General features: G+C 32.6%; 1 protein-coding gene across 1 annotated transcript in view; it reads left to right on the plus strand.

Moving 5' to 3' along the window:
- The first annotated feature begins 7,645 nt into the window (after nt 1–7,645).
- The window catches only part of LOC134727585 (uncharacterized), a 32,573-nt gene continuing 13,749 nt past the window's right edge, over nt 7,646–26,469 (plus strand). The window contains exons 1-17 of the mRNA XM_063591964.1: nt 7,646–7,735; nt 11,589–11,762; nt 12,997–13,158; nt 13,792–13,974; nt 14,357–14,530; nt 15,772–15,933; nt 16,387–16,563; nt 17,218–18,739; nt 19,219–19,400; nt 19,743–19,916; nt 20,782–20,922; nt 21,430–21,554; nt 22,187–22,384; nt 23,491–23,655; nt 24,068–24,205; nt 24,748–24,850; nt 26,097–26,317. Of these exons, the coding sequence (XP_063448034.1) occupies nt 7,669–7,735; nt 11,589–11,762; nt 12,997–13,158; nt 13,792–13,974; nt 14,357–14,530; nt 15,772–15,933; nt 16,387–16,563; nt 17,218–18,739; nt 19,219–19,400; nt 19,743–19,916; nt 20,782–20,922; nt 21,430–21,554; nt 22,187–22,384; nt 23,491–23,655; nt 24,068–24,205; nt 24,748–24,850; nt 26,097–26,317 (4,068 nt within the window). The 5' untranslated portion in view covers nt 7,646–7,668. The remainder of the gene's footprint in view (nt 7,736–11,588; nt 11,763–12,996; nt 13,159–13,791; nt 13,975–14,356; nt 14,531–15,771; nt 15,934–16,386; nt 16,564–17,217; nt 18,740–19,218; nt 19,401–19,742; nt 19,917–20,781; nt 20,923–21,429; nt 21,555–22,186; nt 22,385–23,490; nt 23,656–24,067; nt 24,206–24,747; nt 24,851–26,096; nt 26,318–26,469) is intronic.

Consider the following 26,469-nt stretch of genomic DNA (forward strand, 5'->3'; position numbering starts at 1 on the left):
ACACCTCAATAAGGAGCTTCAAATTCTCAACTCAGAATTCTTAAAATACTGATCTAAAATATAAACAAGCTGAAAAAGTCAAATGTATGCGTAACCCATTCATAACCTAAGGAGTTTTAAAAATTGCTGGTAACATGAAGGTTTCAATCAGGTCAAATTATTCACTTGGAAGTGAACAATTCATCCGCGCTGTTTTCATTTTTTTTTCATTTTTTTTCTCTCTAAAATTAACCAAAACTGGCTGCAACAAGGTAATTATTATTTTACTTTTTGACTTTCATTTATGATGCATGGAACAAATAAAAACATGTTTTGATTTTTCGTTTTTATCTCGTAGTTAATTTCCCTGTAAAATTGACATTCTAAAACATTAATGTTCTCGGAGTTTTTGTCTGGTTGTAAAAAAATAAAACTTTAAATCTAAATAGTGTTAGAACCAATACTTACAATTATTAATAAAAATATTAATAAAGTACTCATTATGACTTTTATGACTGAAATATTTTGTTGAAAATAACCAATGTGCGACAACCTTAAATTCTTTATTTTCGTGGATATTCAATTATATTAGATAATGTGTTGAACATCAAATGTGTGGTCCACATGAAATCAACGAAAGTTGGTATCCAAAAAAAATGCTGAATTGAAATGCTGTAATTAAAAAAGACATTACAAGAAGAAAGAATACTACAGTGCAGTTGAATTCAACAATAAAAAAAAATGAAAATCAAGAGATGACTGAGGAATCACAAATATTATGAACAAATGGGCCATCCAAAGACAATATGAAACAACAGTGGCTGATTTTTTTCAATAAAGTTTTTAAGAGTCGGATAAAAAAATGTTATATAACCACTTTTAAATCATTGGAAAAACACACATAACATGAATTAAAATTTAAGATATTAATGTTGAATGGATATTTCTACAGTTCAGTGATTACTATAATTAAAAGTGAACTGATTTTGACATACATTGTGCAATCTGTTAATTAGTGTATATTTTGTTACGTTATATATTAACACTGATTTAAGGATAGTTACAGTTAGCGCCCTTTATTTTATCTCATTTAATTTTTTTTGTGCATACAACATGTAAGACATATTTGAGCTAGCTGAACATAAAAAGGGTCAAGAATATTGAAAAAAGTGATATGCAAATAAAAACAAAAAAGTTGGTTCTTCATACAGGTATATTTTGCAAATTATAAAATATTAAAAGACCGCATGACATTTTCAATGCAATAAAAAGCATAAATGTTCTTCATTGGTGTTGTAATCATACCTAATAAAGGTTAACTGAAGGGAGGAGTACCCGATGGACTGTGGAGCCCACAGCCCTTGAAGGAGTAGAACTGCTGTACGATCATAGCCATTTCTGAAGTTTTGTTTGTTATATTGATATTTAAGAGAGGAATTAGAGCTATGTGTAGGAGTAAGGGTTAAGAGTCTTCTAGGGAATGGGAAATGATAGGGTGAGTTTACTGTGGCAGGGGTAGCTAGGGTTATGGTCAGGTGGTTACGGGTAACCATATTTAGGGATATGTACGGGTAGACAGGGTTAAGGGTATGATGGTAAAGTTAGATAAGGGCAAATACCGCTAGCGATGAAAAAAGTGAAGAACGAAGGGTGTTAAGGATTGGGTGAAAAATCGGGAAGTGGATGGAGGGGATAGAGTGTGTGGAAAGGATGTGAGTGGACACATTGGTAGGAGAAGATGTGAGAGGAGAGAGCGTGTGAGCAAAGTGTGTGTGAGAGGAGAGAGTGGGTGGGTGAAAGTATGAGTGTGTGAGAGGAGACGGAGTTTGTGAGAGAACATAGTGTGTGAGTGGTGACTGTGTGAGAGTAGACAGAGTGTTTGAGAGGAGAGAGAGTATGTGAAAGGAGAGTGAATGTGTGAGAAGAGTGAGACCAGAGAATATGTGAGAGGAGAGTGCATGTCTGAGAATAGTGAGTGTGTGAGAGGAGAGATTATGTGAGGGGAGAGATTGGTGGGAGTGGGTGTGAGAGGAGACTGAGTGTGTGAGAGGAGAGCGAGTGTGTGAGGAGAGAGAGTATGTGAGAGGAGAGTGAATGTCTGAGAAGAGTGAGTGTGTGAGAGGAGAGAGTATGTGAGGGGAGAGTGTGTGAGAGGAGCGAATGTGAGAGGAGCGAGTGGTGGGAGGAGAGGGTGTGAGAGGTGAGAGTGTGAGAGGAACGAATACTGAGAGGTGAGAGTGTGAGAGGAACGAATACTGAGAGGTGAGAGTGTGAGAGGAACGAATACTGAGAGGAGAGAGAGTGCAGTCATATTATAGTATGTGTGTGAGTGAGAGGACTGACTTGAATGTGTGGCTGTGTTATGGAGAGACTAGGGAGAGAAGAGCAGGTAGGTGTTTGAGAGGAGTGAGTGTGTGAGAGAAGACAGAGTGTGTGAGAGTAGACAGAGTGTGTGAGTGTGTGAGAGGAGACAGAGTGTGTGAGTGTTTGAGAGGAGAGAGTGTGTGAGTGTGTGAGAGGAGTGAGTGTGTGAGAGGAGACAGAGTGTGTGAGAGGAGATAGTGTGTGAGAGGAGACAGAGTGTGTGAGTGTTTGAGAGGAGAGAGTGTGTGAGTGTGTGAGAGGAGTGAGTGTGTGAGAGGAGAGAGTGTGTGACTGTGTGAGAGGAGAGCGAGTGTGTGAGGAGAGAGAGTATGTGAGAGGAGAGTGAATGTCTGAGAAGAGTGAGTGTGTGAGAGGAGAGAGTATGTGAGGGGGGAGAGTGTGAGGAGAGTGTGTGAGAGGAGAGGGTGTGAGAGGTGAGAGTGTGAGAGGAACGAATACTGAGAGGAGAGAGTGTGAGAGAGAGTGCAGTTATATTATAGTATGTGTGTGAGTGAGAGGACTGACTTGAATGTGTGGCTGTGTTATGGAGAGACTAGAGAGAGAAGAGCAGGTAGGTGTTTGAGCGAAAGAAAGAATGTGAGAGAGTGATGATATATTGTGGACAGGGAAAGACAGAGGATATTAGAGAGAGGAATTACAATTTTATAACTTTTTTTTATGATATAAATAACTCACACTTGTAAATATTCAACATCAATAATGTGTTTATAATGACACATATGGCCTACTCGCACTACCATTTTCTATGCTCAGGGAACCATGAAATTTGGGTAAAAATTCTAATTTGGCATTAAAATTAGAAAAATCATATCTTAAGGCTCACGTGTACTAAGTTTTAAGTTGGTTAAACTTCATCAAAACTGCTTTGACCAAAAACTTTAAAATGAAAGACAAAGACCTTCAACCTGATGCGTGACAGACGGACGAACGGACAAACAAACCGAAACACATAATTCCCATAAATTGGGCATAATAAACATAAATAATGAGGTTAGCACGTGTATAGCATGTGTTATATTAAAATTTTGTCTTTGGCAATTCATAATTTTTCTATAACAACTATGTACAATAAGGTATAGTTTATTTCGAAGACGGATCTGCCAATTTGTTTTTACACTTCAAACTTGCGTATTGCGATCACCGGATTTTTAAGTGATATGTAACGCTGAGGTTTCTGTATGACAGATGAACACGGGAAGCCATCAATTAAAAAAGTACCTCTCTTCCAAATATGGACAAATTGAAGAAAAAAAATTTCAAAAAAGGATTTGTACATTAGTGTTATAACAAAAAGCAATTTAGTTATAAAAAAAACCCCATCTGTATCATTTCTGTTTAATATCAAGTTTCATATGACTTTGATATATATACTTTACTCAAAATATTCCATGGGATAATGTTGAGGCTCATATCTAAAAATTGCTATTAATCAAGAATAGGAAGATGTGGTATGAGTGCCAATGAGACAACTCTCCATCCAAGTCACAATCTATAAAAGTAAACAATTGTAGGTCAAGGTACGGCCTTCAACACGGAGCCTTGACTCATACCGAATAACAAGCTATAAATGGCCCCAAAATATCTAGTGTATAACAATTCAAACGGGAAAACCAACGGTCGAATGGTGAGAGTACATTGACGACCTATTAGATCTTCAAGGTCATACGGCAATAAACATATGGTTTTCAAAAATAAAAGGAAAAAGACTTACCTCTAAAGTAAACACAGTCAGTATCACAGAATCAATTGCATGGTATACATGGTATAATACATTGGAATACTTAAACGTTACATGTAATAGCCATGCAGCTGATTTTATTGGTTTTTCGATAGAATCTTAAAAGTGTGTGTTATGGAAAAGCTGATTAACAATCATCATTAATCAAACTTACAATTATAAGTACACACGTGTTCTGTTTCATACTTAATAACTTACAATAATAAGTACACACGTGTTCTGTTTCATACTTAATACAACTTTTAAAACATATTCTGAGAGCTGGAATTACATCGCTTTATCGTTTTTATCTATACCAAATTACGTAACCCAATGGTTTGCCTGTTTTCTAACACAAGCGTCGTTTGTTGCATATTGTTTGTCAGAATAACCAAAATCTAAAAGTAAATCTATGCTGATCCTTTTCAGCATGTCTGTTTTAGTTCGCCTGTTGACAGGAAGTACGTATTATGATCTTTCGTTATTCGTCTGTCTGTCTGTCCGTCGTCAAAATATCGGACAATAACGCTTTAACAGTTTTGTATGGAACTTTTTTTTTATTTATAACTATTGACGTAAGCTCCATTTTGATTTTCATAAATTTATATTTGAACTTTCCGAGTTATGGTATTTTATTCGTATGTTTGTATTGATTTTTTTTTAATTTCTGATTGCCCCATCGCATCTTCCTCTCTTTTTCAAATCCAATTTTTGATGCAACACATCTTATGATTGGCTGAAAGTTTTTAGTGTATCAGCTGACATAATTTTGTCATATGATCGTGACGTCATCGACGTTTTTTCATGATTAACTCATCAGAAAAGCAATTAAGAAATTACTGTAAAAAACATCTGTCTATAAATTGTATTCCAAATAACTTTTAAAAAATGTAATGTACACTTTTAAATAAGCCGCTTCTACTTTTTTATGTTTTTTCTTCATGAACGGAAAAAATACAGTTTTCTTGAATAGATAGGAATATGGAATCTTTTCCCATATTGATTTTTTTTTTGAAATCTTTTTATGCTATGTCAACAATTTGCACGTGTTTGCAATGTCGATTGACCAGAGTAAGTATTATATTGATAATGATAATAATACTTCAATGATTGACCTTTGTTATTGTCAATATTCAATTTGTTTTGACAAGATATTCAATCAATTATTTTATGAAATATTATTGATACAACACGTTCAATGAATTATGTGATCATTTTAAATTGAAAATAATTTGATTAGCGAAAACTCAAATATTTGAGTTAAAGCTATTGTTCTGTCCACTTTAATATTTAAATACGATGATGAAATAGACGTCAACGAAGCATCAAACAGAAGAATTAAGTACAGAATGGCGAAGATCTGACGTCAGTACCAAGAACAGTTAATTTAGATAATACATGGATTCTTATTTTGTAAAATCTAATTTTGTCCGGAATACTTTAAAATAACTGATGTCTCCGACATTTATCCTGGACTATTCACTGTTAACCCTAGCAAAATTAATCCTATATAACATATCCAAGTATACAATGGTAACTACTTTTCCTTACATCATTTTCCTCACAGCTCTTTCACAATCGTACACTTAGTGGCTAGGCATGGTGTTCATATGTAGACATTAAACGAGGTGGGGGGGGGGGGGGGGGTAGTTTGTTTTCGCCAAGGCGGTGCCATTTCCATTTTAGTTTTCGAATATCCCCGCATTTTGGTAGTTTCCATTTTCCGCATCCTTGGTTTTCCCAAGGTTACGTTCATCAATTAATTTATCTTAGTACCCTAATCACAAAGACTGTCAACATGACTGAGCTTTTTCAGTTTGAAATCGACCTTATTATGCAAGTGCATGTAAACATGTACAAGTATAAGACTTATACCGATTTTTGAAATTCAAATACGAAATGGAAGATAAATTTTGGACAATTTTGCAAGGTACTTATTACAAGTCAGTTTTACAGTTGAAAACGTTCCGTAGAGATTTTATGCCCCACCTACGACAGTAGAGGGGCATTATGTTTTCTGGTATGTGCGTCGTGTCGTCCGTCTGTTGTACCGTCCGTCCGTTCGTTCGTCCGTCTGTTCGTTCGTTCGTCTGTCCCGCTTCAGGTTAAAGTTTTTGGTCAAGGTGGTTTTTGATGAAGTTGAAGTCCAATCAACTTGAAACTCAATGTTCATGTTCCATATGATATGATATTTCTAATTTATTGCCAAATTAGAGTTTTATCCCAATTTTACGGTCCATTAAACATAGAAAATGATAGTGTGAGTGGTGAATCCGTGTACTATGGACATATTCTTGTTTACACCCGAAAAAGGTTAACAGATGCATTGATTCCTATCCGATATGGCTCAATTGTCATACAGTTGGTCCGAGTACACAGTTAAATTGTAGAGCATTTCTTTTAGACAAAAATTTGTAATTATTATAAAAAAATCCCATCTGCGCTTTCTCAAAAAGATTTTCACAGTGTGGTGTACTACTTTTGGGACAAATTATATAAAAATTATAGAAATCTTCATCGGCTCTAACACAAACTATGGACAATTTTATCTTCAGTCTTGAAATCTTCTGACAGCTTCCGAAATTCTAATTTTTTAAACTTTTTTTCAGCTGGACGAAATCACTACTTTAAATTAAAATTCATAAATCAATATTTTTCACAGTGTAATTTTATCACCCTACTATTTGAGGCATAAAACATGAAGAAATAAATTTGAAAGGGGTATAAAAAGAATTGACAAGTAACACACTGTCCACACTGGAAATTTCAAGGATTACATTTTTTTGTATATGCAAACTGCAATTACAGTATAAGTTATACACGTAAAAGGATCTTACAGAGATAGAACAATGCACAAATAAAATTATTTAAGTTAAAAAAAAGTACAGATGTGAGTACGTTTAAAAAAAGATATAAATACTGAGAGATAAAAAATGGCACACAATTCAAGATCCCATATCCGACTTACTTCAGTTTAAACATGCGAACATTAAAAGAACAAATGGACAACAAAAGTTTGAGCAATATGACCTTTTTCCTTTAAAGACAGGAGGTGTTGTCATGATCCCAGGACAGATATTACCTTATGTTATCCATTTTAGGAGTTTTCCAGTATGAGAGGTAAATTTTCAAAGAGCAAATGCGCTTGATCACGTTTGTAAAGTTCTGAAATTTGGCGGGATCCTTCGTTTCTCTATGTACATAAAGATATACATGCTTGCGTACAATGAATGGGCCAACAAAAGACTGAATCCTCATTTTCTGAACACGGATTTTTCGGAACACCCCTTTTAAGCTAAGATTCTATTAAATTCTAGATTACAGTTACAAAGTTCTCTTTTCTACTCTCACTATTGCACTTTTATAAGTACATTATTTGTGTTTCGCTAAAATTATATGGTTATGTTGACAGAATCAAAATTTAATTATGTTACTTTTCAATTAGGCTTCAAACTATAATGAAATATTTTTAAAGTGATTTCGATCTTTATTAAAGGTAAATAAATACTTGTATTATTATATGCAGATGTCAACCAATCAGAATAGACTCTCCGTGATCGCCAACTCTCCTCGTGAATATAAGTTTAATGTTAAACTTTTCCCTTCATAATGGTTCAGCAATGAGGAATTTATTTTTCATGGGTATTATTTTTGGTAAGAACGTATATTATTTTATTATAAAAACCGTAGAAATTATAAAAGTAATCGGTCTTATTTTGAAAATACTTTTGTGTTGAATCGTGCCTTTTTGACCACCTTTAAATTTATACTAGTCTTTGCAAACAGCTACATTAAAGGCATGTATATTGTAGGCGACGTGACGTGACTTCCGATGAGACTATAGCACATTACTATGATATTCAGGTTTAGCCGTCTTTTGCTGCATGCTCCTTTGGTGCATATATGTCTTCACAAATCGATTAAATTATAATATGAACGTTGTACGGGGTATTAGACACTGTTCGCGGATCGTTCTTAAATTGAAAAGCTCCGTCAGAAAACAAGACAAAGAGATAAAACTGTGTCAAGCATGTGATGATTTGCATCTTTATGCTTGTTGATGACAAATACTACTGCCAGCAGTCTTGATGTGGGTTTTTTCTGCAGCCAATACTCTATTTAATTAACTTAAACTGATAAGTACTAACTCTTTATTATCTTTTTATCTTATCAACTTGATGTTTTTTAAACTTAATTGCTGTGAATATTTTTGAAGCTTGCCGAAATCTAATGTCTGGCCAAGCTTGATATTGTCGGGACGAAGTATTCAAAATTATGGTGACATTTATACAACTCTTGAATGCCAATGAGACAAGTCTCCACAAGAGACCAAATAACGCAGAAATTAATAACTATAGATCACCATACGGCTTTTAACAAATGAGTTAAACCAATACCGCATATTCAGCTATATATAAAAGTCCCCAAATTTGCTAAAACATTTAAAACGAAATCTTACGGCCTGATTTATGCAAAACATAATAATGATCATTATAGTTTGACTTATAGAAATGGAAGTAAATTAAATACAACTTTGAATTCTCTCATTGAATTAATAATTTTGTGCCAATTACTCGTTAGGTGAACTGTCCGATGCTGCAGGCAATTTTGATTTTTCTAAACAAATTGAATAATTCTTTACTCGTTAGTATAAATAAACTTATTTCATAAATTAATACACAAAACGTGACAACGTATGTTCCTATGTGTGTCTTTTGTCGAGCCCGTGACATCGAGACCTGCTGACCTAGTTTTCGTCGTCGGCGTAAGCGGCGAAAAAAAATTTGTTTCAGTCTTGTCAAACTTTAATGGAATTCTACAAAATTTGGACATACACTTTTATGTCGGACCAAAATTTTGAAGATATTTTTTACTGGTAAATATAGGGTGTATTTCTTCTAACACAAACGATGCAAACGACTTAGCGCGCACAAGTTTTGATCATTTGTTTCTGCAAAGTTTACATAAACTTTAATAAACTATGAAATAACTAAAGATGCGTCTACAGTTTGTCGTTCGTCGCTTGTTAGTACAAACGCTACATTTTTTTCGAACTTGAACTTGATTAAACGATATATGTTTTCTACGTTTGTAAAAAATCTGTTTGCCCACAACATGTGCATGCATAATTGAAGAGTTCAAACAGGGTCAGTAAAGACTTATTTTAAAAACGTTATATTTGTTTATACTTTCGTAGCGTTTAGAAAACAACAACAAACGCCACACAGCGTTTACAAAATTTTGGTTAAAAAGAAATGCAGCCATAGACTTCGAATTTTACAGGAAACATTCAAAATTAGTTTCAGTATAAGTATGATTATAAGTATAAGTCATCGATAAGTTTAATGGATTTTATGAACTTTTGACAGGAAATTTTTTGACAAAAATGTATATTTTCATTTTTCTGTATTACACTGTTTGATGTGTTTTTGTTCACATTTAACAATAAGGCTCATTCTGCGGTATAAGTTTTTCAGTCCTCAAGAACTTTGTCAGACCTTCATGGAATTTATTTGAGAGAATCTTGTTAATGACCAATATAGTATCCAGATCAAAGTTCTGAAAGTGAACAGTCATTTGTTTTTGTCGTATTTTACTGATAAATGGACTTAGTTTTTTTTTACAGTTAAGAAGTAGATACTGTACAGAGTATACTGCCTGAGGTTAAATTTTTTGGCACATCAATTACTTGTCAACCAATCCGTTTTTTTTTTTATAAATAAGGGATCATGTCTGAGGTGAACTTAAACATATTAAATGTTTAGTTTCAGTATTTTTCTAATAGATGGACTTAGTTTTTTCCCAGTTAACATTTGCAGACAGCAAAATTGGGATGAACCCATTGACACACTAAGTTGGTTAACCTTCATGGATTGAGGACAAACAATGCCAAAAAACGAAGTTTGAATTTTATTTTCGATTCTGTTTTTTACTGATAAATGTTCTTATTTTAAGGTTATTGCATGTATAACATTACAATTTTACACCGAAAACAGCAATCGTAGACGAAACACATGGTTACTCGAAACCCCTTATGGTGTTTGCTACAAAATGTATTACTAAAGGGAAATTGTAAATTCATGTATGACGCGAGTCAGTATTTTGTTTATACAAGTATTCATCATCCCACATATTTTTTGAGTTTGTACTTTAATTCGTTGGTATTCATTGACGAAAAGTCAAAGGTTTTTAACTGGTACTTTTAAAGTCATTGAAGTTTCAGTACAATTAACTGTTACGCTGCAAACTTTCTAATATCTATCTATTTGAGTATGATGAATCTGTCCGTAAGTTAATTTTGACTTGAAATTCACAGAAGAAAACCAATATGGCGGCGCGTTTGTTCTGCATCGATTTAGTTTAATCCGGAACTGGCTACGGCGTTATGTCAATAGCTATTAAAACTGTCCACTTACTTGTAGATTTTGTACTTTTGCTTGCTAATTGAATCGGCATTTGAAACATAAACGATAGTAAGCTAAAGTACATTCGTCCGTTATCAAACATTGTTTACGATGTGAAGTTATAATACAAGATAAAACTATATGATATTAAATCCCCCACCAACAGCAAAAAAAAAATTTAAAAATTTGCAGCTTTTATGATAAGTTTTTTTTTATTATAACTGAACCTCATCTTCTTCTTGAATAGTTTTTGCTAGATCATAAGACCATATTTTTACACAATATACCTTGTAATTACTAAAAACGTTGCGATTTTCTTTTATTAAGCACATTATAATTGCAAGTTGCATCCTTCGACTAGCAACTACTTTTAAAGCTTAAAATCACATGCCTCATGATGCTATTAAACTCACCATACTAAACATACGTTATTGAATTGATTAACACACAGCGGCAAATATTTTATGCCTATTTTGGATGATATAGGTTTTACATGATTTAAAAATATACAGGGATGAAAAACTTCAGAATATTATAATAAGACTTCATTATACTTTACATAAAAAGTACACAAGGATATATATAAGATTGCACTATTGTATTTGTTTGCTTACATGCAGCACAGCTGATCTTTGATTTTTTTTAAAACTTTCAATGCTACATAAAATTAATTTTTCATATACATGTCCTGAATGTAGTTATCTGAAATTTTAATTTAATCGCAAAAAAGGGGGTTTACGCTACGATGAATACGAAATTAGTGAACCATGAAATAATTTTTTTCTACTCTCTGCTTGCTGTTTCACTAGGCCTTAATGTTGCACCTTTTTTTGGGAGTATTACACCAGGAAAGTGGTAGGCTAGCATGTTTACTGTTAACAGGATAGCCTACCACTTTCCTAGGATTTTTTTTAATCTAAATATATTTTCAAATTTAGCATAAACTTTAAATCAAACAGGAACCAATTCAGAAAAAGGACCATATTATTCCTCCCCATGTTTTGAAGCTGGAGTTGTAATACAAGACTGATACCATAAATTAAAATGCCAGAGTTGTCTTTCTTTCATTCGAACGTTCTGTAGTATAATGTGATATTTTGCAGGAATAACCAATGCTGGGTTTATATATTTTAATTGGACTTCCTGTAAAAGAGAGGCTGGTAGTTCAGACCGGAACTGTATTGGGACACGGACTCGAATAGTACGATTTGTCAACGACACAACTGGAAGGATTGTAAATAATACAGTTGAAACAGAATCATGTAATCTGACAACGTGTAAGAATTCTATAATATAATAAGGTTAAAGTTTACAGTCCATCGTATGTCTTTCATAAATATCGTAGATTTAAATTTAGGTCGATGCCTCTTCTGCTGGACTGTTAGTCCCCGAGGGTATCACCAGCCCAGTAGCACTGGCATGAAAATACGGATTTTTTCTGTGTTATTAAAATTTGCTGTTACAAAATTTAAGAAATTATTATAAATTAAGGAATGTATCTCCCTCATGCAAAGCTCTGATTCTTTTCACGGATTTGGCTTTACTTTTTGGACTATTTGGATTATAGCTCTTCATCTTTTATATAAGCTTTGGATTTCAAATATTTTGGCCACGAGCATCACTGTAGAGACATGTATTGTCGAAATGCGCATCTGGTGCAGGAAAATTGGTACCGTTAATGTTATTATTACATGCATTATATACAAAAGGGAAAATTGTCGAAATTCAACCTTTTATATCTTATTTCAAATCAAGGGATATTTGTTTAAACATATTTCTTTGCACTGTCATTTATTTAAATTAATATCATTGTTTTATTCTGCACATGATTTATCATTTATCCTATAAAAAATCACTGCAAGCTTTTGAAAAAATTAATTCTTGATTCAATAGAAAAGTAAGACATTTAGAATGCATTTTGAAATAATGAATTGTATAGCTTCTATTCAATCTTGTGTGTTTTTAGGTTCTTGTACCTCTACAACAGCTGTTAATAGGACATTCAATCAAGTAATGCAAACAGAAATATTGCCATTTGAAAAAATATCCGTATGATCTTCAACTATGACGTTATATTAGATGACAAAATAAAAAATCTAAATAAAATCATATTTGAATATGTTTATTTTTAGAAGCACTATTATAATACTAGTGCCATATACCTCTTGAAATCCAAAACAAAACCGCATAGTCGACCCCATATATCCCCTTAATTCTGAAAAGAAAAACATTAATGCAGCAATAACCAAGAATTCGTGTAATACTGTTTTAATCTCCTTGCAGCATTGATAAAGTTTAAATTACACCAGATTTTCCTCTTTTTGGTTTTGACACGGATTAGTCTTCGCTTTAAAATCGAGTTATTACTTATTAACAGCGGTACATATCTGTTGTCTTTTTTTATAGATTCAAATCATTACGAATCAATTTGAACATAACGGAAAATTAGTTCTAAGGTCACAATTGTTTTTGCGTTCAAACTTTTCCTAACACTAATTATCTCCATTATAGCTGTTATAGATGGTGGATATACCACGTGGACTGCATGGGCTGATTGTTCAGGAAACTGTAACGGAAAGACATATAGGAGTAGGACTTGTCACAATCCTACACCATGTAATGGTGGGAACGATTGTCAAATCCTGGGAGCGGATACACTTGAAAAACAGTGTGGTGAGAACTTACAAAAACATGTACCGATATGGGATCTCTTAAAAATATATATGATATCAACATCACATATATAAATACAATATATTCTTGTAAAAGGTGAAAAACAGTAAGCAAAATATCAGGAAAAATAATTAAAAAAGCATCCTACCTGTCTATGATATTTTATTGATGAAAGATTGCACTCACGCATCTAACATATTTAAACAATTAATTTTATGGACCAATAGCGGAACACATGATATGTGACATAGCATCGCACGTATTTTGTCAACTATAACAAGTGTGGACACAGATGAGTGTGGATAGTATGTTTGGATGTTTGACAGTGTCTTATGACAAAAGGAGTTCTATGTTTTTCCTTTATGGTGTTATTTTTTTGTCTATCTGACGAGTTAAGCCTTTTTTAACTGATTTTTATAGTTCGTTCTTATGTTGTTTGTCAATTATAAATACAAATTGCAAGGTGTTACACAATTTAAATTATTTGTATTCTTTATTTTCATATCAATTTTTTCAATAAAAAAATGATATACACACTACAATATATATTTTGAATACTTGATAACTTATAAATATTAAACACTGTATTCAACAAAATATAACTGTTATTTCAAGACTTTTTTCTATTTACAGGTCCTGTTGATGGGCAATGGGGTAGTTGGGAATCATGGGAAACTTGCATTAACCCTAATCCTGATCCATGGGACATACATGGAATTGGTATTCATATACGCCGACGATATTGTAACGATAACGCGCCAATTTGTGGTGGAGCTGACTGCATAGGACCGGACACTGATTCAGAAAACTGCACAGGTATTATAGACATCAAACATTTTGTAAAACTTGAAACAAATAAAGACTATCAGATATTTTCTAGTTCGTTAAAAAAATTGCGTAAAATCAAATCATGGGTTGAAAACCCACAACAGATATTTTGAATCTTACTTTTCTTTTTTTTTCTTTTTGTTTTAGGATATTTAACAGTTTAAATTTGTTAAAATTCAGGTTATTATTTTAAGTGAGATTTAAATTCTGTAGAATTCATTACAAAATTAATATAATATGGAGTGTTATAACTCCCATTATTCTACCAAATTTGTTTTCAAAAGTACTATTATTTGTCATAAAATGTTTCAGTAAATACAAGAGTTGTTGTTCTTTCATTCATTTTGTAAATGAATGTGATGTTTTGCAGTTATTACCAATTTAAGGATTCTACATCATCGTTGGGGTTTCTGTGAACCAGAGGATGGAGCTAAAGACCAAACATGTGCTGGGACACGAACTCGACTAGTACAACTTTTCAATACTAGAACTAGAGAAGTTTTAAATAAAACAACAGAAACGGAAGCATGTTTTATAACATTGTGTAAGAGTTCTATAATAACGTTATAAATTTTAATCAATGAGGATGGTTTAAAATACAGACCACCTTTCAATAATACCTTATAAACATGTGTTACAAAAGATTTGATAACGGTCATGATTTTGAATTTCTAGATTTTTTTTAATCTAGGAGTCGTTTTACCATAACATGTTTTTATAATATGTTGTTTATAATATCCTTGAACCTATTTTTTGTACTTAATTTGCATTTTATTCCAACAGAAAAAAAAACCATTTGAACAAATAAATAGCAATTTATTTTAGAGAAAAAAATAATTTTATTTTCTGTGAATCAATTGGACAATTGTAATAAAAATACAATAACATAAACGGTGTCCATCAGATGTGTATTTTATCAAGAAATATCTCTTAAGTAATGCTTGAGGCCATACTTTTTCAAATCCTTACCTTAATAAGATATGAAATGTATGAAGACCTGACAAACCAATAAAAAAACTAAATATAGCAAAAAACGGCCAATTAGAAATAACTTGAATTCTGAAATATTCGTAGTGCTGCGTGTACTGTTTCAAGTAAACAGCACAACTGCTATAGTTGTTCTTTGTACATGTGATCAGGCAAACTGTAAGTACAATATCAACGAAAGCTTTTTAAGAAAAAAACTGTGTTAAAATAAATAAGGACAGTCATTATACCAGCTGAAAAATCGAAGTCAAATAAAATCAAAGTATACTGATTTTAATAAAATACAATGATACAAATGAAATAGTGCCTGTGAAATTGAAATCAAGTCCACGCATTTTGTGCAAAATAAGGGCTACAGTAAAATATCGCTTTTCAATAGTCGTAATTCGACTGAGCAAAAAACAAATCCAGTAGGCAAACTAAAACAAAGGGATATACATCAATTAAAACCAGGAATACAAAAATTTTTACTTTATTAAACCAATTATAGGCCCATAAAGGACACACTGCATATAATAATTTCAAAAAAGTAAAGTAACTTAAATAACGAATCCGAGGAAAATTTACATCGGAAAGTCATTTATCAAATCACAAAATGAAAATCTCAATTAGATCAAACTAATTGAAAACAAATAATTTCTTCCTGAATTGGTACAGGTATTTTTGTATGTAGAAAATGATTGATCAAATCTTGTATATATAAAGTACTTATAATATTTAACGGCCAAACGTTCTTGACAAAGAATTCATTGTTGTCTTTATGTTTTTCCTAACGTTGACTATTCCCCTGTTCTATAGCTGTTACTGATGGTGGATATACCATGTGGTCTGCATGGGCTGATTGTTCTGGTGACTGTTATGCAATGACACACAAGACCCGGATATGTAACAACCCTACACCATGTAATGGCGGGAAAGATTGTCATGACCTCGGCGCGGATAGACTTGAAAAGCAGTGTGGTGGGTACTTACAAAAACATGATCATATAGTATCTAACCTTAACATAAATGATGTCCATGTGAAAGGTGAAATCTATTAAATACAAATAGATCAGGAAAGAAAAAATAAAATATTTCCTTATTGCGTCTCATATTTCATCGAAAGATTGCACTCCATGCATTGCAATATTAACAGGTTTTAGCAATAGATTCGTTAATTGAATTGAGCAATTATACCGCACCCCCTGTAATGAATATATAAAAACAAGTTTTGATGCTTATATACTACAATGTAAAGAATATTCTTTAAGGGGGAGGAGCGTACATATGGTGATTGATTCACAAAATGTTAGATAAACAATCGAAAACCTTCCCTTGAATACTTTCATTTTTTTACTTTCTTTTAATATTTTTGAATTAATATAATCTATAGTTAATACAACTACATTAGTTATTTAATTTTGTTTATGCTAGGTCCTGTTGATGGACAATGGGGTAGTTGGGGATCTTGGGGATCGTGTAGCTATCCCGGTTCAGCTTCAATATACGGAACTGGTACCCATATACGCCGACGATATTGTAACGAAACTGCGCCAATGTGTGGCGGAGATGACTGTATAGGGCCAAGCACAGATTCAGGAAACTGCAGAGGTATAGATAGAAAAAAAAAGAATTAAACAATAGTAATTATTAGCATAAAGAATATCCGAAATGAAGTAAGAAACTGTCCGTTTGGAAAAAAAATGGAACGATTTTTGGATAGAAAGCCTACACATGCTTCTTCTAAATCAAACATATATAAGTATGCTAAGATTCATATATGACATTAAAATCCCTAAAACCCTAAAATTTATTACAAATTAAAATTTACCAAAATCCAGAAATAAAACAGACTTAAAATTGACATTTTACATAAACAACCTGTCATCGAATCTACAAAAGATGAATGCCATAGGGAGATAACTCCCCAAAAGATATTTAGAATTTATTTTCCAAAAAAACTTGATAACTTTCTATCAAGGTAAAGCAGTAAATGCAAAATATAACTCATTCCTTTCATCTGTATCCATACTGCAATTGATGGACAACGATGATCATTGTAACCTTTAATGGATTTTGAATGCAGCAATACATGATAATTTGACAGGACGGATTTCAGTGAAAAAGTTATAAAAAGTAAAACGGTGGAAAATTTCAATTTTAATTTTTTATTATAGTAGTTTTTATTTTTAATTTACAAAATTTTTACACAATCAAGTAAAATTGTAAAAGTCAACTTAGTTAATTCCTTTTTTCATCATACAGTGGTTCCTCCATGTTTGACGCCTAAAATTCTAGATGAAAGATACTTACGAAAAGACTCTCCAATGGTTATTTACACATCAGCTCGCGTAGAAATTTATCCATTAACTAGGAACAATTGTACCCAATCAAACATTCTTTTTAACTTCTGGAATCTATTTCTGATTGATTCGACAAATGGAAACGAGACTCAGATCGGTAACATGACGTATACATTAAATTTCCGAATAGATTCTGAAGCAGGATTGTACAGATTATATATAAAGATAGGATACCCTCAGAACATGCTTTACTGGATGGAAGAATCAATGTATATACAGATTGTTCATCCTCCGCCTCATGCTTCTATCAGAGGAGGGGATGGCAGAACTATTGGTAAAGGTTTAATTGACTTTGATTCGTCTTCAGTCTCTTACAATTTGATTAATGGTCCAGGGGATCCGTCCGGGTTGACGTTTCAGTGGAAATGTTTAAATTTTGTGACTAACTCGCTGTACACGTTGATTAAGCTGAATATTGACCAATTAAACGCATTCAACGACCAGATTACGGAAGAGGAAACAAAATGGTATCAGACTGGGTTTACAACATTTGTTGAGGAACAAGTACCTTGGATTAATGCTTCTGTGTTGTACCAACGAATCAAATATTATGGAAATACCTATACCAATTGTTCCGATGCTGGTGCGTTTTATGTCAAAATCGTCTTCGATAATAGCACTGACAGTAACGTGACAACAGAGCAATATTTCGAACTTGTCCAACTAACTCAGATTTTCAATATCAAATATATGAATGACATGAAAAAGAACCCGAACTCGACAAAAGATAAAACCGACGTTTTTCCTTTACCGAGTTATGATACACTGGTAAAGAATGAATTATTGACATTTTTAGACGTATTGTTTGACGCGTCTGAACTACATTCTTATACGACAAACTTCTACAGTATGTTATCATCCAGTTACCTTACACTTCAGAGTATAATGCAGCTCCAAAATTTGGACGGACTACCACCGTCGGCAGACACAAATTTCTTCAAAGATTTAACAATATGGCTCAAGACAGCTAAGCGAGGAATAGATATATCTTATCAAATACAGGAAGTTTTAGATACTTTTGATAACTATCTGAAATATGTTAATCATGGATTGAACTTGACAGATTTCATTGGTATAGATGGTTTTATTCAAATGAGCATAGATAGTTCGAGAAATTGTTGGCTAGACTTTCTTACTGAAATTACAGAAGGATTTACAGAAATTAATTCTTATGATTGGTTTGATATGAAAGAAAAGGAACGTTTTTATACAGATTGGATTGAAAATGAACTATTTAAGTCGAGCTCATGTCCAGGGTTTGTTGGGTCAGTTAATGGAACTGGTAGTCTAAACGTGTCTGAGGTGGATGTAGATGCTGGCATGGGATATGTGTTGATTGTTCGAGTTGATTTTGAAGGATCTGTATCTTACTTTACCCAGTTTGCTCAATCTGTTAACGGAACTCCTCCATTAATTGAAGTAGAGTGAGTGGTTTTGTATGAGTTATACATATTTACTAGAAAAAGTAAACTATTTATAAAAAAAAATTCTTTATCATCTATTTCAACAGGATTTAAAATCGAAGGATTGGCTAGTATCGTCAGCAATTAGTTACATACTATATCGCATTATTAGCATTCCCTTTACAAGTTCTTATATTCTTTAAAGTCTGAACTCATATCAATTGTTTATCAACATATCTGTTCATGGTGGTATCTAAATATATTTGATCTGATTAATTTTACTGTCACTTTTTTGTTGTGAATACAAGCGACAAGAAATATATATACGTTAAAAGACAAAACAAATCAATAATGGTTAGATGAACTGCTGTCGATATCGAAATTCCCTTTCAACACCCCGCATATTATATTTCTCGGAAAATACTCACACATTAAATATTTCAACATATCAGTATGGAAATTTTAAAACATGTGTGATAATTTCTTTTTTATCAATCTAGATGCAGATTTAACTGTATGAAGAAGACAGCTCTGACATCCATTATGTCATTAAAATCTTCCTGCCCATTTTGTACAGTTGACCAACTTCGTGGAGCAATATTTTGGTGGAATGTCAAAGATTTTGATACTCTTACCAGATCAGCTGATGACAATAACAATTGGCAGAACTGGATGTTGTCAGGTGAGAAGGTCTGCAATATCACTTTGGTCCATTCGTATCAATAATGGACATGTTCAATATTTTAATCACACTTGTCTCAGGAACTACAAATCAATGCCTCATGAAATAGTATCATGCTTAATCGTATGATGCCTTTCAAATCCACTGCTAATCAAGGTTCATTACATCGAAAACATTAGGTATGGATATAACTTGTCTGAGAAATTGCACATACACCTCCTCACATATCAACTTTTTCTTGGAAAATATTCTGAATAATTAAAAAAAATCGCTCTTGTGAATTTATTCAGGATTGAAATTTCGAAGATGTTTAAAATCAATATTTCTTAATTTTATTTTCAGAAAGAAATAGGCGACAGTTTGTAATGAAAGCTGATGTATTAACAGCTAATACTGGTTATCTTATAGAGGCTTATCTACAGCTATCAACAGGAACTGTGTCAATGGCAATTTGGTCAGTCACAACAAATATACTTCCGTATGGTGGATCATGTGAGATTGAAAATGCAAATTGGGGTAATATAACTAAACAAAACTAATTTTCAATCTATATGTAATAAATTATAACAAAAGTGGGATTCGTGCAAATGATAAAATTATATAATGTTGTCTAGTTGTTCTAAACATACTATTTGCTTTGATTCAAAGAAAGACGGATTGAAACGGAAGTTTTTGAATATTATAATTAGTGTTCTTGTTTATTATTTTTTACCCAGTTCCATATAACTTTTGGTCTGTTTTGAACTATGGCTCAAATAGAAGAATATATAGTGATAAACAAGGTTGTCGTATGATACATAAGGTACAGTTGGACGAACTATTTTGAATTTCACCGATAGGTTTTTAACCATGAAATATAGGTCATGCTCAATATTTGCAGTTTTTAAAATTTTCTGTAAAAGAACATGATGTGAACCGGGGTAACTGTGGTCACCAGATCACCTACTTATGGTTATTGGTGTCACGTTTATTCAAAGAACACAATTTATACACATTAGATTAAGTCGAACTCGGATAGTTCGGTTAATTGTTAAAAGGACCACAACTATTACTTCAATAATATAAAGACCTCTGAACCTTGTATGGTTGATTATTGGACTTGGCAACAAATCAAGGGGTGTGGTTACAGATATCAAGATCATGCGGACTGGTAACTGATTAGTCAAGATCATTGGCATAGAACAAATTCTTTAACAATCATTGTTCATATTCATCTACGTTCCTTTGAGTAAATACCATTTTAATGAGAATTTCGGTTGACGTTTTTCTTTGACTCCTAATCATGATAACTTGAATCTTGAGTTGAAGGAATCGATGTATTTGTGTATTGCTCAACCACGATAATCATTTACCGTTGACATTTGTTCTAATTTTTTTAAAGGAGAATTCAAAATAACAGTTTCTAACTGGAAAGACGAAGGCTTCCGAAGTTTGACGAATCCATCTCTAGATTGGAAAGAACAAATACATTATCGCATAGTTCAAATAATAGAAGGAAAAGAAGTCATACTATACTATGGATGTAAGAAATATTTAATGTTTAAGTTTCAGAAGTGTACGACAAGAATGCACTAAGTGTTGACAAAATGTCAAAAGTAAGTAAGGACTTATGATGAACACTACTTGCAGATGAGTACATATAAGCAGAATGATTTTAAAAGGAAAGCAAACAGTTTCTACATTTTCAAATACCTGCACCAAGTCAGGAATATGACAGTTGTTGTTTATTCGTTTGATGTGTTTTATCATTTGATTTTGCCATTTGGTTAGGGACTTTCCGTTTTGAATTTTGCTTGGAGTTCAGTATTTTTGGGATTTTCCTTTTTACAATGAACAACCTTTCTTTAAATTAAAGTCTTGCATCCTTATTGTTTTTTTTTTGTTTTTGTGGTGGGAGAAGGTGGTTGAAGGAAGATTGACGTTATAAAACATAAATGCCATCATTCCTCTACGATATGCTATTAGAATAGCGATTTTTAACTAGATTTTTTCATTTATTACCTCTGTAAGTCCATATTTATATATTCAGTTGAGGAAGAAAACTACGTTACTCTTAAACCGGGATTAGAAGTTGATAATTACACAATTGCAGTCCGAGTTCAGATTTTTGACATATTCGTTGATTTTGCTGAGTGTACAGTGGATCCTGGCAAAGTACGTATCTAAATATTGTACTCCTTAAATAAAATAAAAAAAATATCTTTTCTAAACGGAAACACATTTTATTTAATTCATGTGCTTATTTAAGGCTATACTAATATTTATGATAAAAGTTTATTTGCACAAGACGACGTGCATTCGATAATCAATATATGTCTATTCCACGTTTCTCAGGAAAACCTAAGGATTTTCTAATCCCAGGCATATATTACCGTAGCCGTATTTGGCACAACATTTGGGAATTTTGGTTCCTCAATGCTCTTCAAATTTGTACTTGTTTGGCTTTATAAATATTTTGATATGAGCGTCACTGATGAGTCTTATGTAGACGAAACGCACGTTTTGCATACTAAATTATAACCCTGGTACCTTTGATAACTTTTTTCTCAGGGTCAAAATATTTAAACGTCAAAAACTTTTTAAAATTTCAACAGCAGATAAACCAGAAAAAAACATAAGAAACAGCCAAATCTGGGTAATGAATCATAGCTTTGCATGAGGCAGTCATACGTAATGTGAACAATTTCAAACAGTTTGTATAATATTCGAGTCTTAATTGGTATAATAACTTCTGAAAAAAAACATTGTTCTTTAGACTGCTATAATTGCGTCATTTTTCAATACAGGTCTTCCCTAAATATACTACAATGGATTCGTCAAGTATATCGGCATACCTAACAACAGCTGGAGAAAACATAGATTATTACTATAATTCAGGAAATGTTAAGCAGGTTGCTATGAATACTGAAGTTGCAGCGACATCCGTTACAGATTTGGTGAGTACTAAAAGAGAAGCTAGAGATTCCAAAGTGATATTTAAACTCGTTAGTCGAAACTAGACTTACGATGCCATAAGGGACAAAGGGAACACGATCAAAAGACGGACATCAGTAAACACTACTAACTTATTGTTATTAGCAGCAGACCTGCCAATTATTCCGATTTTAGCAGTATAATCCCGATTTTCATGCCTCAAGCCGAATCCCGATATGGGGATGGTAAAACAAGTCAAAATTCCGATTTGCACCTAATAAACCCGATTTTGAACAGCTGTTAAAGTTTCACTGATCAATTTCTATAAATCTTTAATTTTACCTGGCAACGTGTTTATGACAAGTTGACGACCCTTCGTTAATCATATGTCACAACAGGTGTTATAATGTGTTGTTACATATAATCGGCCCATCCGATGGTTATACAAATATTCGCTTGGTATTCCCAAAGTAATGCAATTTTAACAAACGTGTTAACACAAAAGTATCAAAACTCTAAATGTTTTTATAATGTGTAATTATTAAGTAAGGTGATAGATACCAAAGAGACATTAAAACTAATGGCACTTCACATACACTGATCAACACGAACCACACCAAACGTCAGGTGCTCCGAAAGGATGCGCAGATCCTGGTCTACATGTGGTATCAGTTGTGTATAAAAAAAAATCATATTGTACTGTATATATTCAGAAACGATTTGCTGGGTATGCTTCAATGGCTTCTTTTTCTTACTTTTCAAAAGCTGTTCAATGTCACATACTGCTCATCTAAGAAATGCGCAATATCATCAAAACATATCACTTTAAATCAATTACTAGTAATTATTAGTAGTTTGTATTATGTGTGTAATTGTGAATCAACTGTTTGACTAGTCTGTCAACACTAAGATTCTGAGTTCGAACACGGCACGTTAAAGGTGTGTTCAATTCTAATCTTGATTAACTAAGATTTTCCTACTTGGCTATTTCTTAATGCACTACGACTACTTCCATCTTTAAAACCTGGCCATTACAATAAAGTACAAATTGCCAAAATAAAATTGAAATACCAGCAATCAATTAATCAATCATATACAATATTTAAAGATCTTCAAAGATTGCCCAACAATGATGGTTAGGTCATTTTACTCAATTGTTTTTTTTTTGTTGTTGCAGAAATTACCAATTACTATATTCGACACGGACCCTTCTGATTGGATAAACCTTGGTGTCGAGACTTCGAGTAATGGCACAACTGAAAATTTAACATTTGAGGATTTATGGAATAGTTATGAGAATCCTGATCTAGGAGATGTATTGGCGAACAATGAAATCATGTCGGTAATTATTAGTATTTTCTTCAATCTTATCAATATTGCATGAATGTAACTGTAGTACAGGCGGAGCTGACCTGACTTGAATGCATCAAAACGTTTTAGATTTAATTAGACAGATTTTCAAGTTTCAAGAATTCTAATTATGGTTGTTGAAAGCATTTAGCACTGCAAGTGACTATCGCTGGTTTTGAAATACATGTGCTCCTTCAATTTGATAAGGAAAGTTTATTGAAAAGACACTTAAGTTGATCTTCCAAGTTTAAATTTGAATTTGAATTTGAAAATATTTTAGTTTGCGAAATGAAACTGAGGTGTTGAACAGATATATAATTTAGAATTGATCTCTTCCTTTAGAAATAACAAACATACATAATCTATTTATTTAAATCTTAATGAGCGTTTTATTATTTTTCCAGAAACTTTCAAGCTTCGTTGATACATTAAATTCCTCAGCAAATGCGTTTTATGGCACATCCACCGTCAATATTAATCAAATGGCAAACAGTTTTGGTACAAATATCAATAACAAACAATTTGTATCAAATACATCTGCTGTAAGTACATGAATGTATCATTAATTTAAATAATTTTACACTATACTAGTCTTGAAAGAAGTAAAATGACAATTGTGCCTTTTACATCTAACCTTTAATTCCTATCACAGTTATTTATAGTAACTATATATGGTCAAAATCGAATATACGTTTAACTGCAATGAGACAACACGGTATCAACACAGGTCACTTTAAGATACATAGAAGACAAACTCGATTATCAAACCAGGAGTACGCATTGACCTAAACAAATATGTTTCCATGACATTTTCCTTTAAAGAAAGAAAGCTAACAGTTCATTTGTTGGTGTTGTTATAAAGTGACGATTCTGCCAATTCGTCAGTCTTAATGTTCGATTTCTTAAACTATGAATACATTCTATTGATGTCATTATCTATTTGGAATTGAGATGCACATCGATCATTTACCTATTTCACCATACTACATGCGAATTAGAACATTATCATAATGATGCGCTTGCCTATGATTTCTAATGTCTTCTAGTGGTTGAAAAGATCCCTGACACAACATTTCTGTTTCAGGCTACAGCTTTTAGTGGAAACCAAGACCTTCTAGACAAATTAATACTTCTTGCAAATAATGAAACATATCCTAAATATGAAGACTATCTATTGGTTTGTGAAGGTAGGAAAAATACTAAAATGCTACTCACATATAATATGTTTTTGTGTTGTTTTTGTGTGTCAACCAATTCGATCACTATATGTGATAAAAGTAAAGTTTATTAGCTTGTTACCTTATCGGTAGCTTTTTGAAAATATGACACAGTTAACATTAATTGCAAAGGCAAAACATCAACTTTCCTTCCACTACTTGACGAAAAAAGAAATGTTCATACCAGTAACAGTGAATCAAATACTTGTTAAAATTGTAACAGTTGTTAAACTTCACTGTTGCAGTTATTTTGTAACTGATTCAACTTTAAAAACGTTTACCTCTATCATAATTCAATTGCAACAAATAGCTGTCACATTGATTAGAGGACTGATACAACTATTTTCAAGTTAGAACCGTTGGTGTACAACATGCCTTACTCGATAAATGTTGTAACAGTCATAAATAAACTGTTTAAACGCCAAAAACAAATGTCACAGATATAATACGACTGCTGCATTCATTTGAAAGTTATGACAGTTTTTTGATAAATGGCCCAAAAAGAAAAAAAGGTGGAAACAGTCATATATAAATTGTTTAAACACCGGAAAGGTTGTTACAATTGAAATATGATAGCTAGAACTATTATATATCCATAGCTTATTTATAAGTGTCACAGCTTGCAACCATTGATAGTGATTTTAAAGACTTAAAAAAAACACGGATACAAATTGTCTGACAGTCCAGAATAGATTGAAATATTTGTAATACATGGAAAACCAATATTTTTATTACCAATTTTCTAGCCCTCTTTTTCCATTAAATCTAATGATGAATATTACGTGTGTCATTGTTATTTTTTTAGGATTTGATTCTGCTCTTTCAATATTATTTTCATTGCATTAAAAATTGAAGATTGATTGTGATATTGACCAAATGAATAGACTTTTTTGAACTGACAACATTTTACAATTCATTTGATTTCAATCTAAGTTGGTTCAACAAAAGAGCATGTAAACACTAAGCGTACATTCGACACTTTAAAGTATAAGTTTAACGGACAACGCGAAGTTGAAGACCAAACAACAAAAGAAAAATATATCAACAAAATACTACATAGAATACATAGACTGAAACATAAACAACCTCTTTCTCGTAGTATCTTATATATATATATCCGATATTCTGATTGTAATCTTTTTTGTATTCTTGTACTTTACGTTCAATGTCATTAAATATGAATACAAGTACAATATGCGCTTTTTGTTTCTTGTAGCTGTATTACGTGTCTTGAACAATGCTTTAGAAAGCATGTTACCAGTATCATCAGCTGACACACCAGATAAAATTGATCTTCAAAGCATTATGGACGTTCTCTCTGACCGAGAAAAAGTTAATCCACAGTTAGATAGTGACTTAACGTCAATGGAAAAAGCATACATTGTTTCTAAGATAGCGACAAGGAATGATGCCGAATTTCAGAGAAGACAGGAAATGGTAATGTTCCTTCTATTAAAAAAATGTCACCTGATAAAATAAATTTATGACAATGTATCGATCTTCCATCTTTCGACCGTTTAAGGGCTGTATAGCCAGTAAAGGTCGTTAAAAACTTCCATATATCATCCTTCTGTCAAGATTAAATTTAG

This window comes from Mytilus trossulus, chromosome 8, assembly GCF_036588685.1.
Source record: "Mytilus trossulus isolate FHL-02 chromosome 8, PNRI_Mtr1.1.1.hap1, whole genome shotgun sequence".
Classification (NCBI taxonomy): domain Eukaryota; kingdom Metazoa; phylum Mollusca; class Bivalvia; order Mytilida; family Mytilidae; genus Mytilus; species Mytilus trossulus.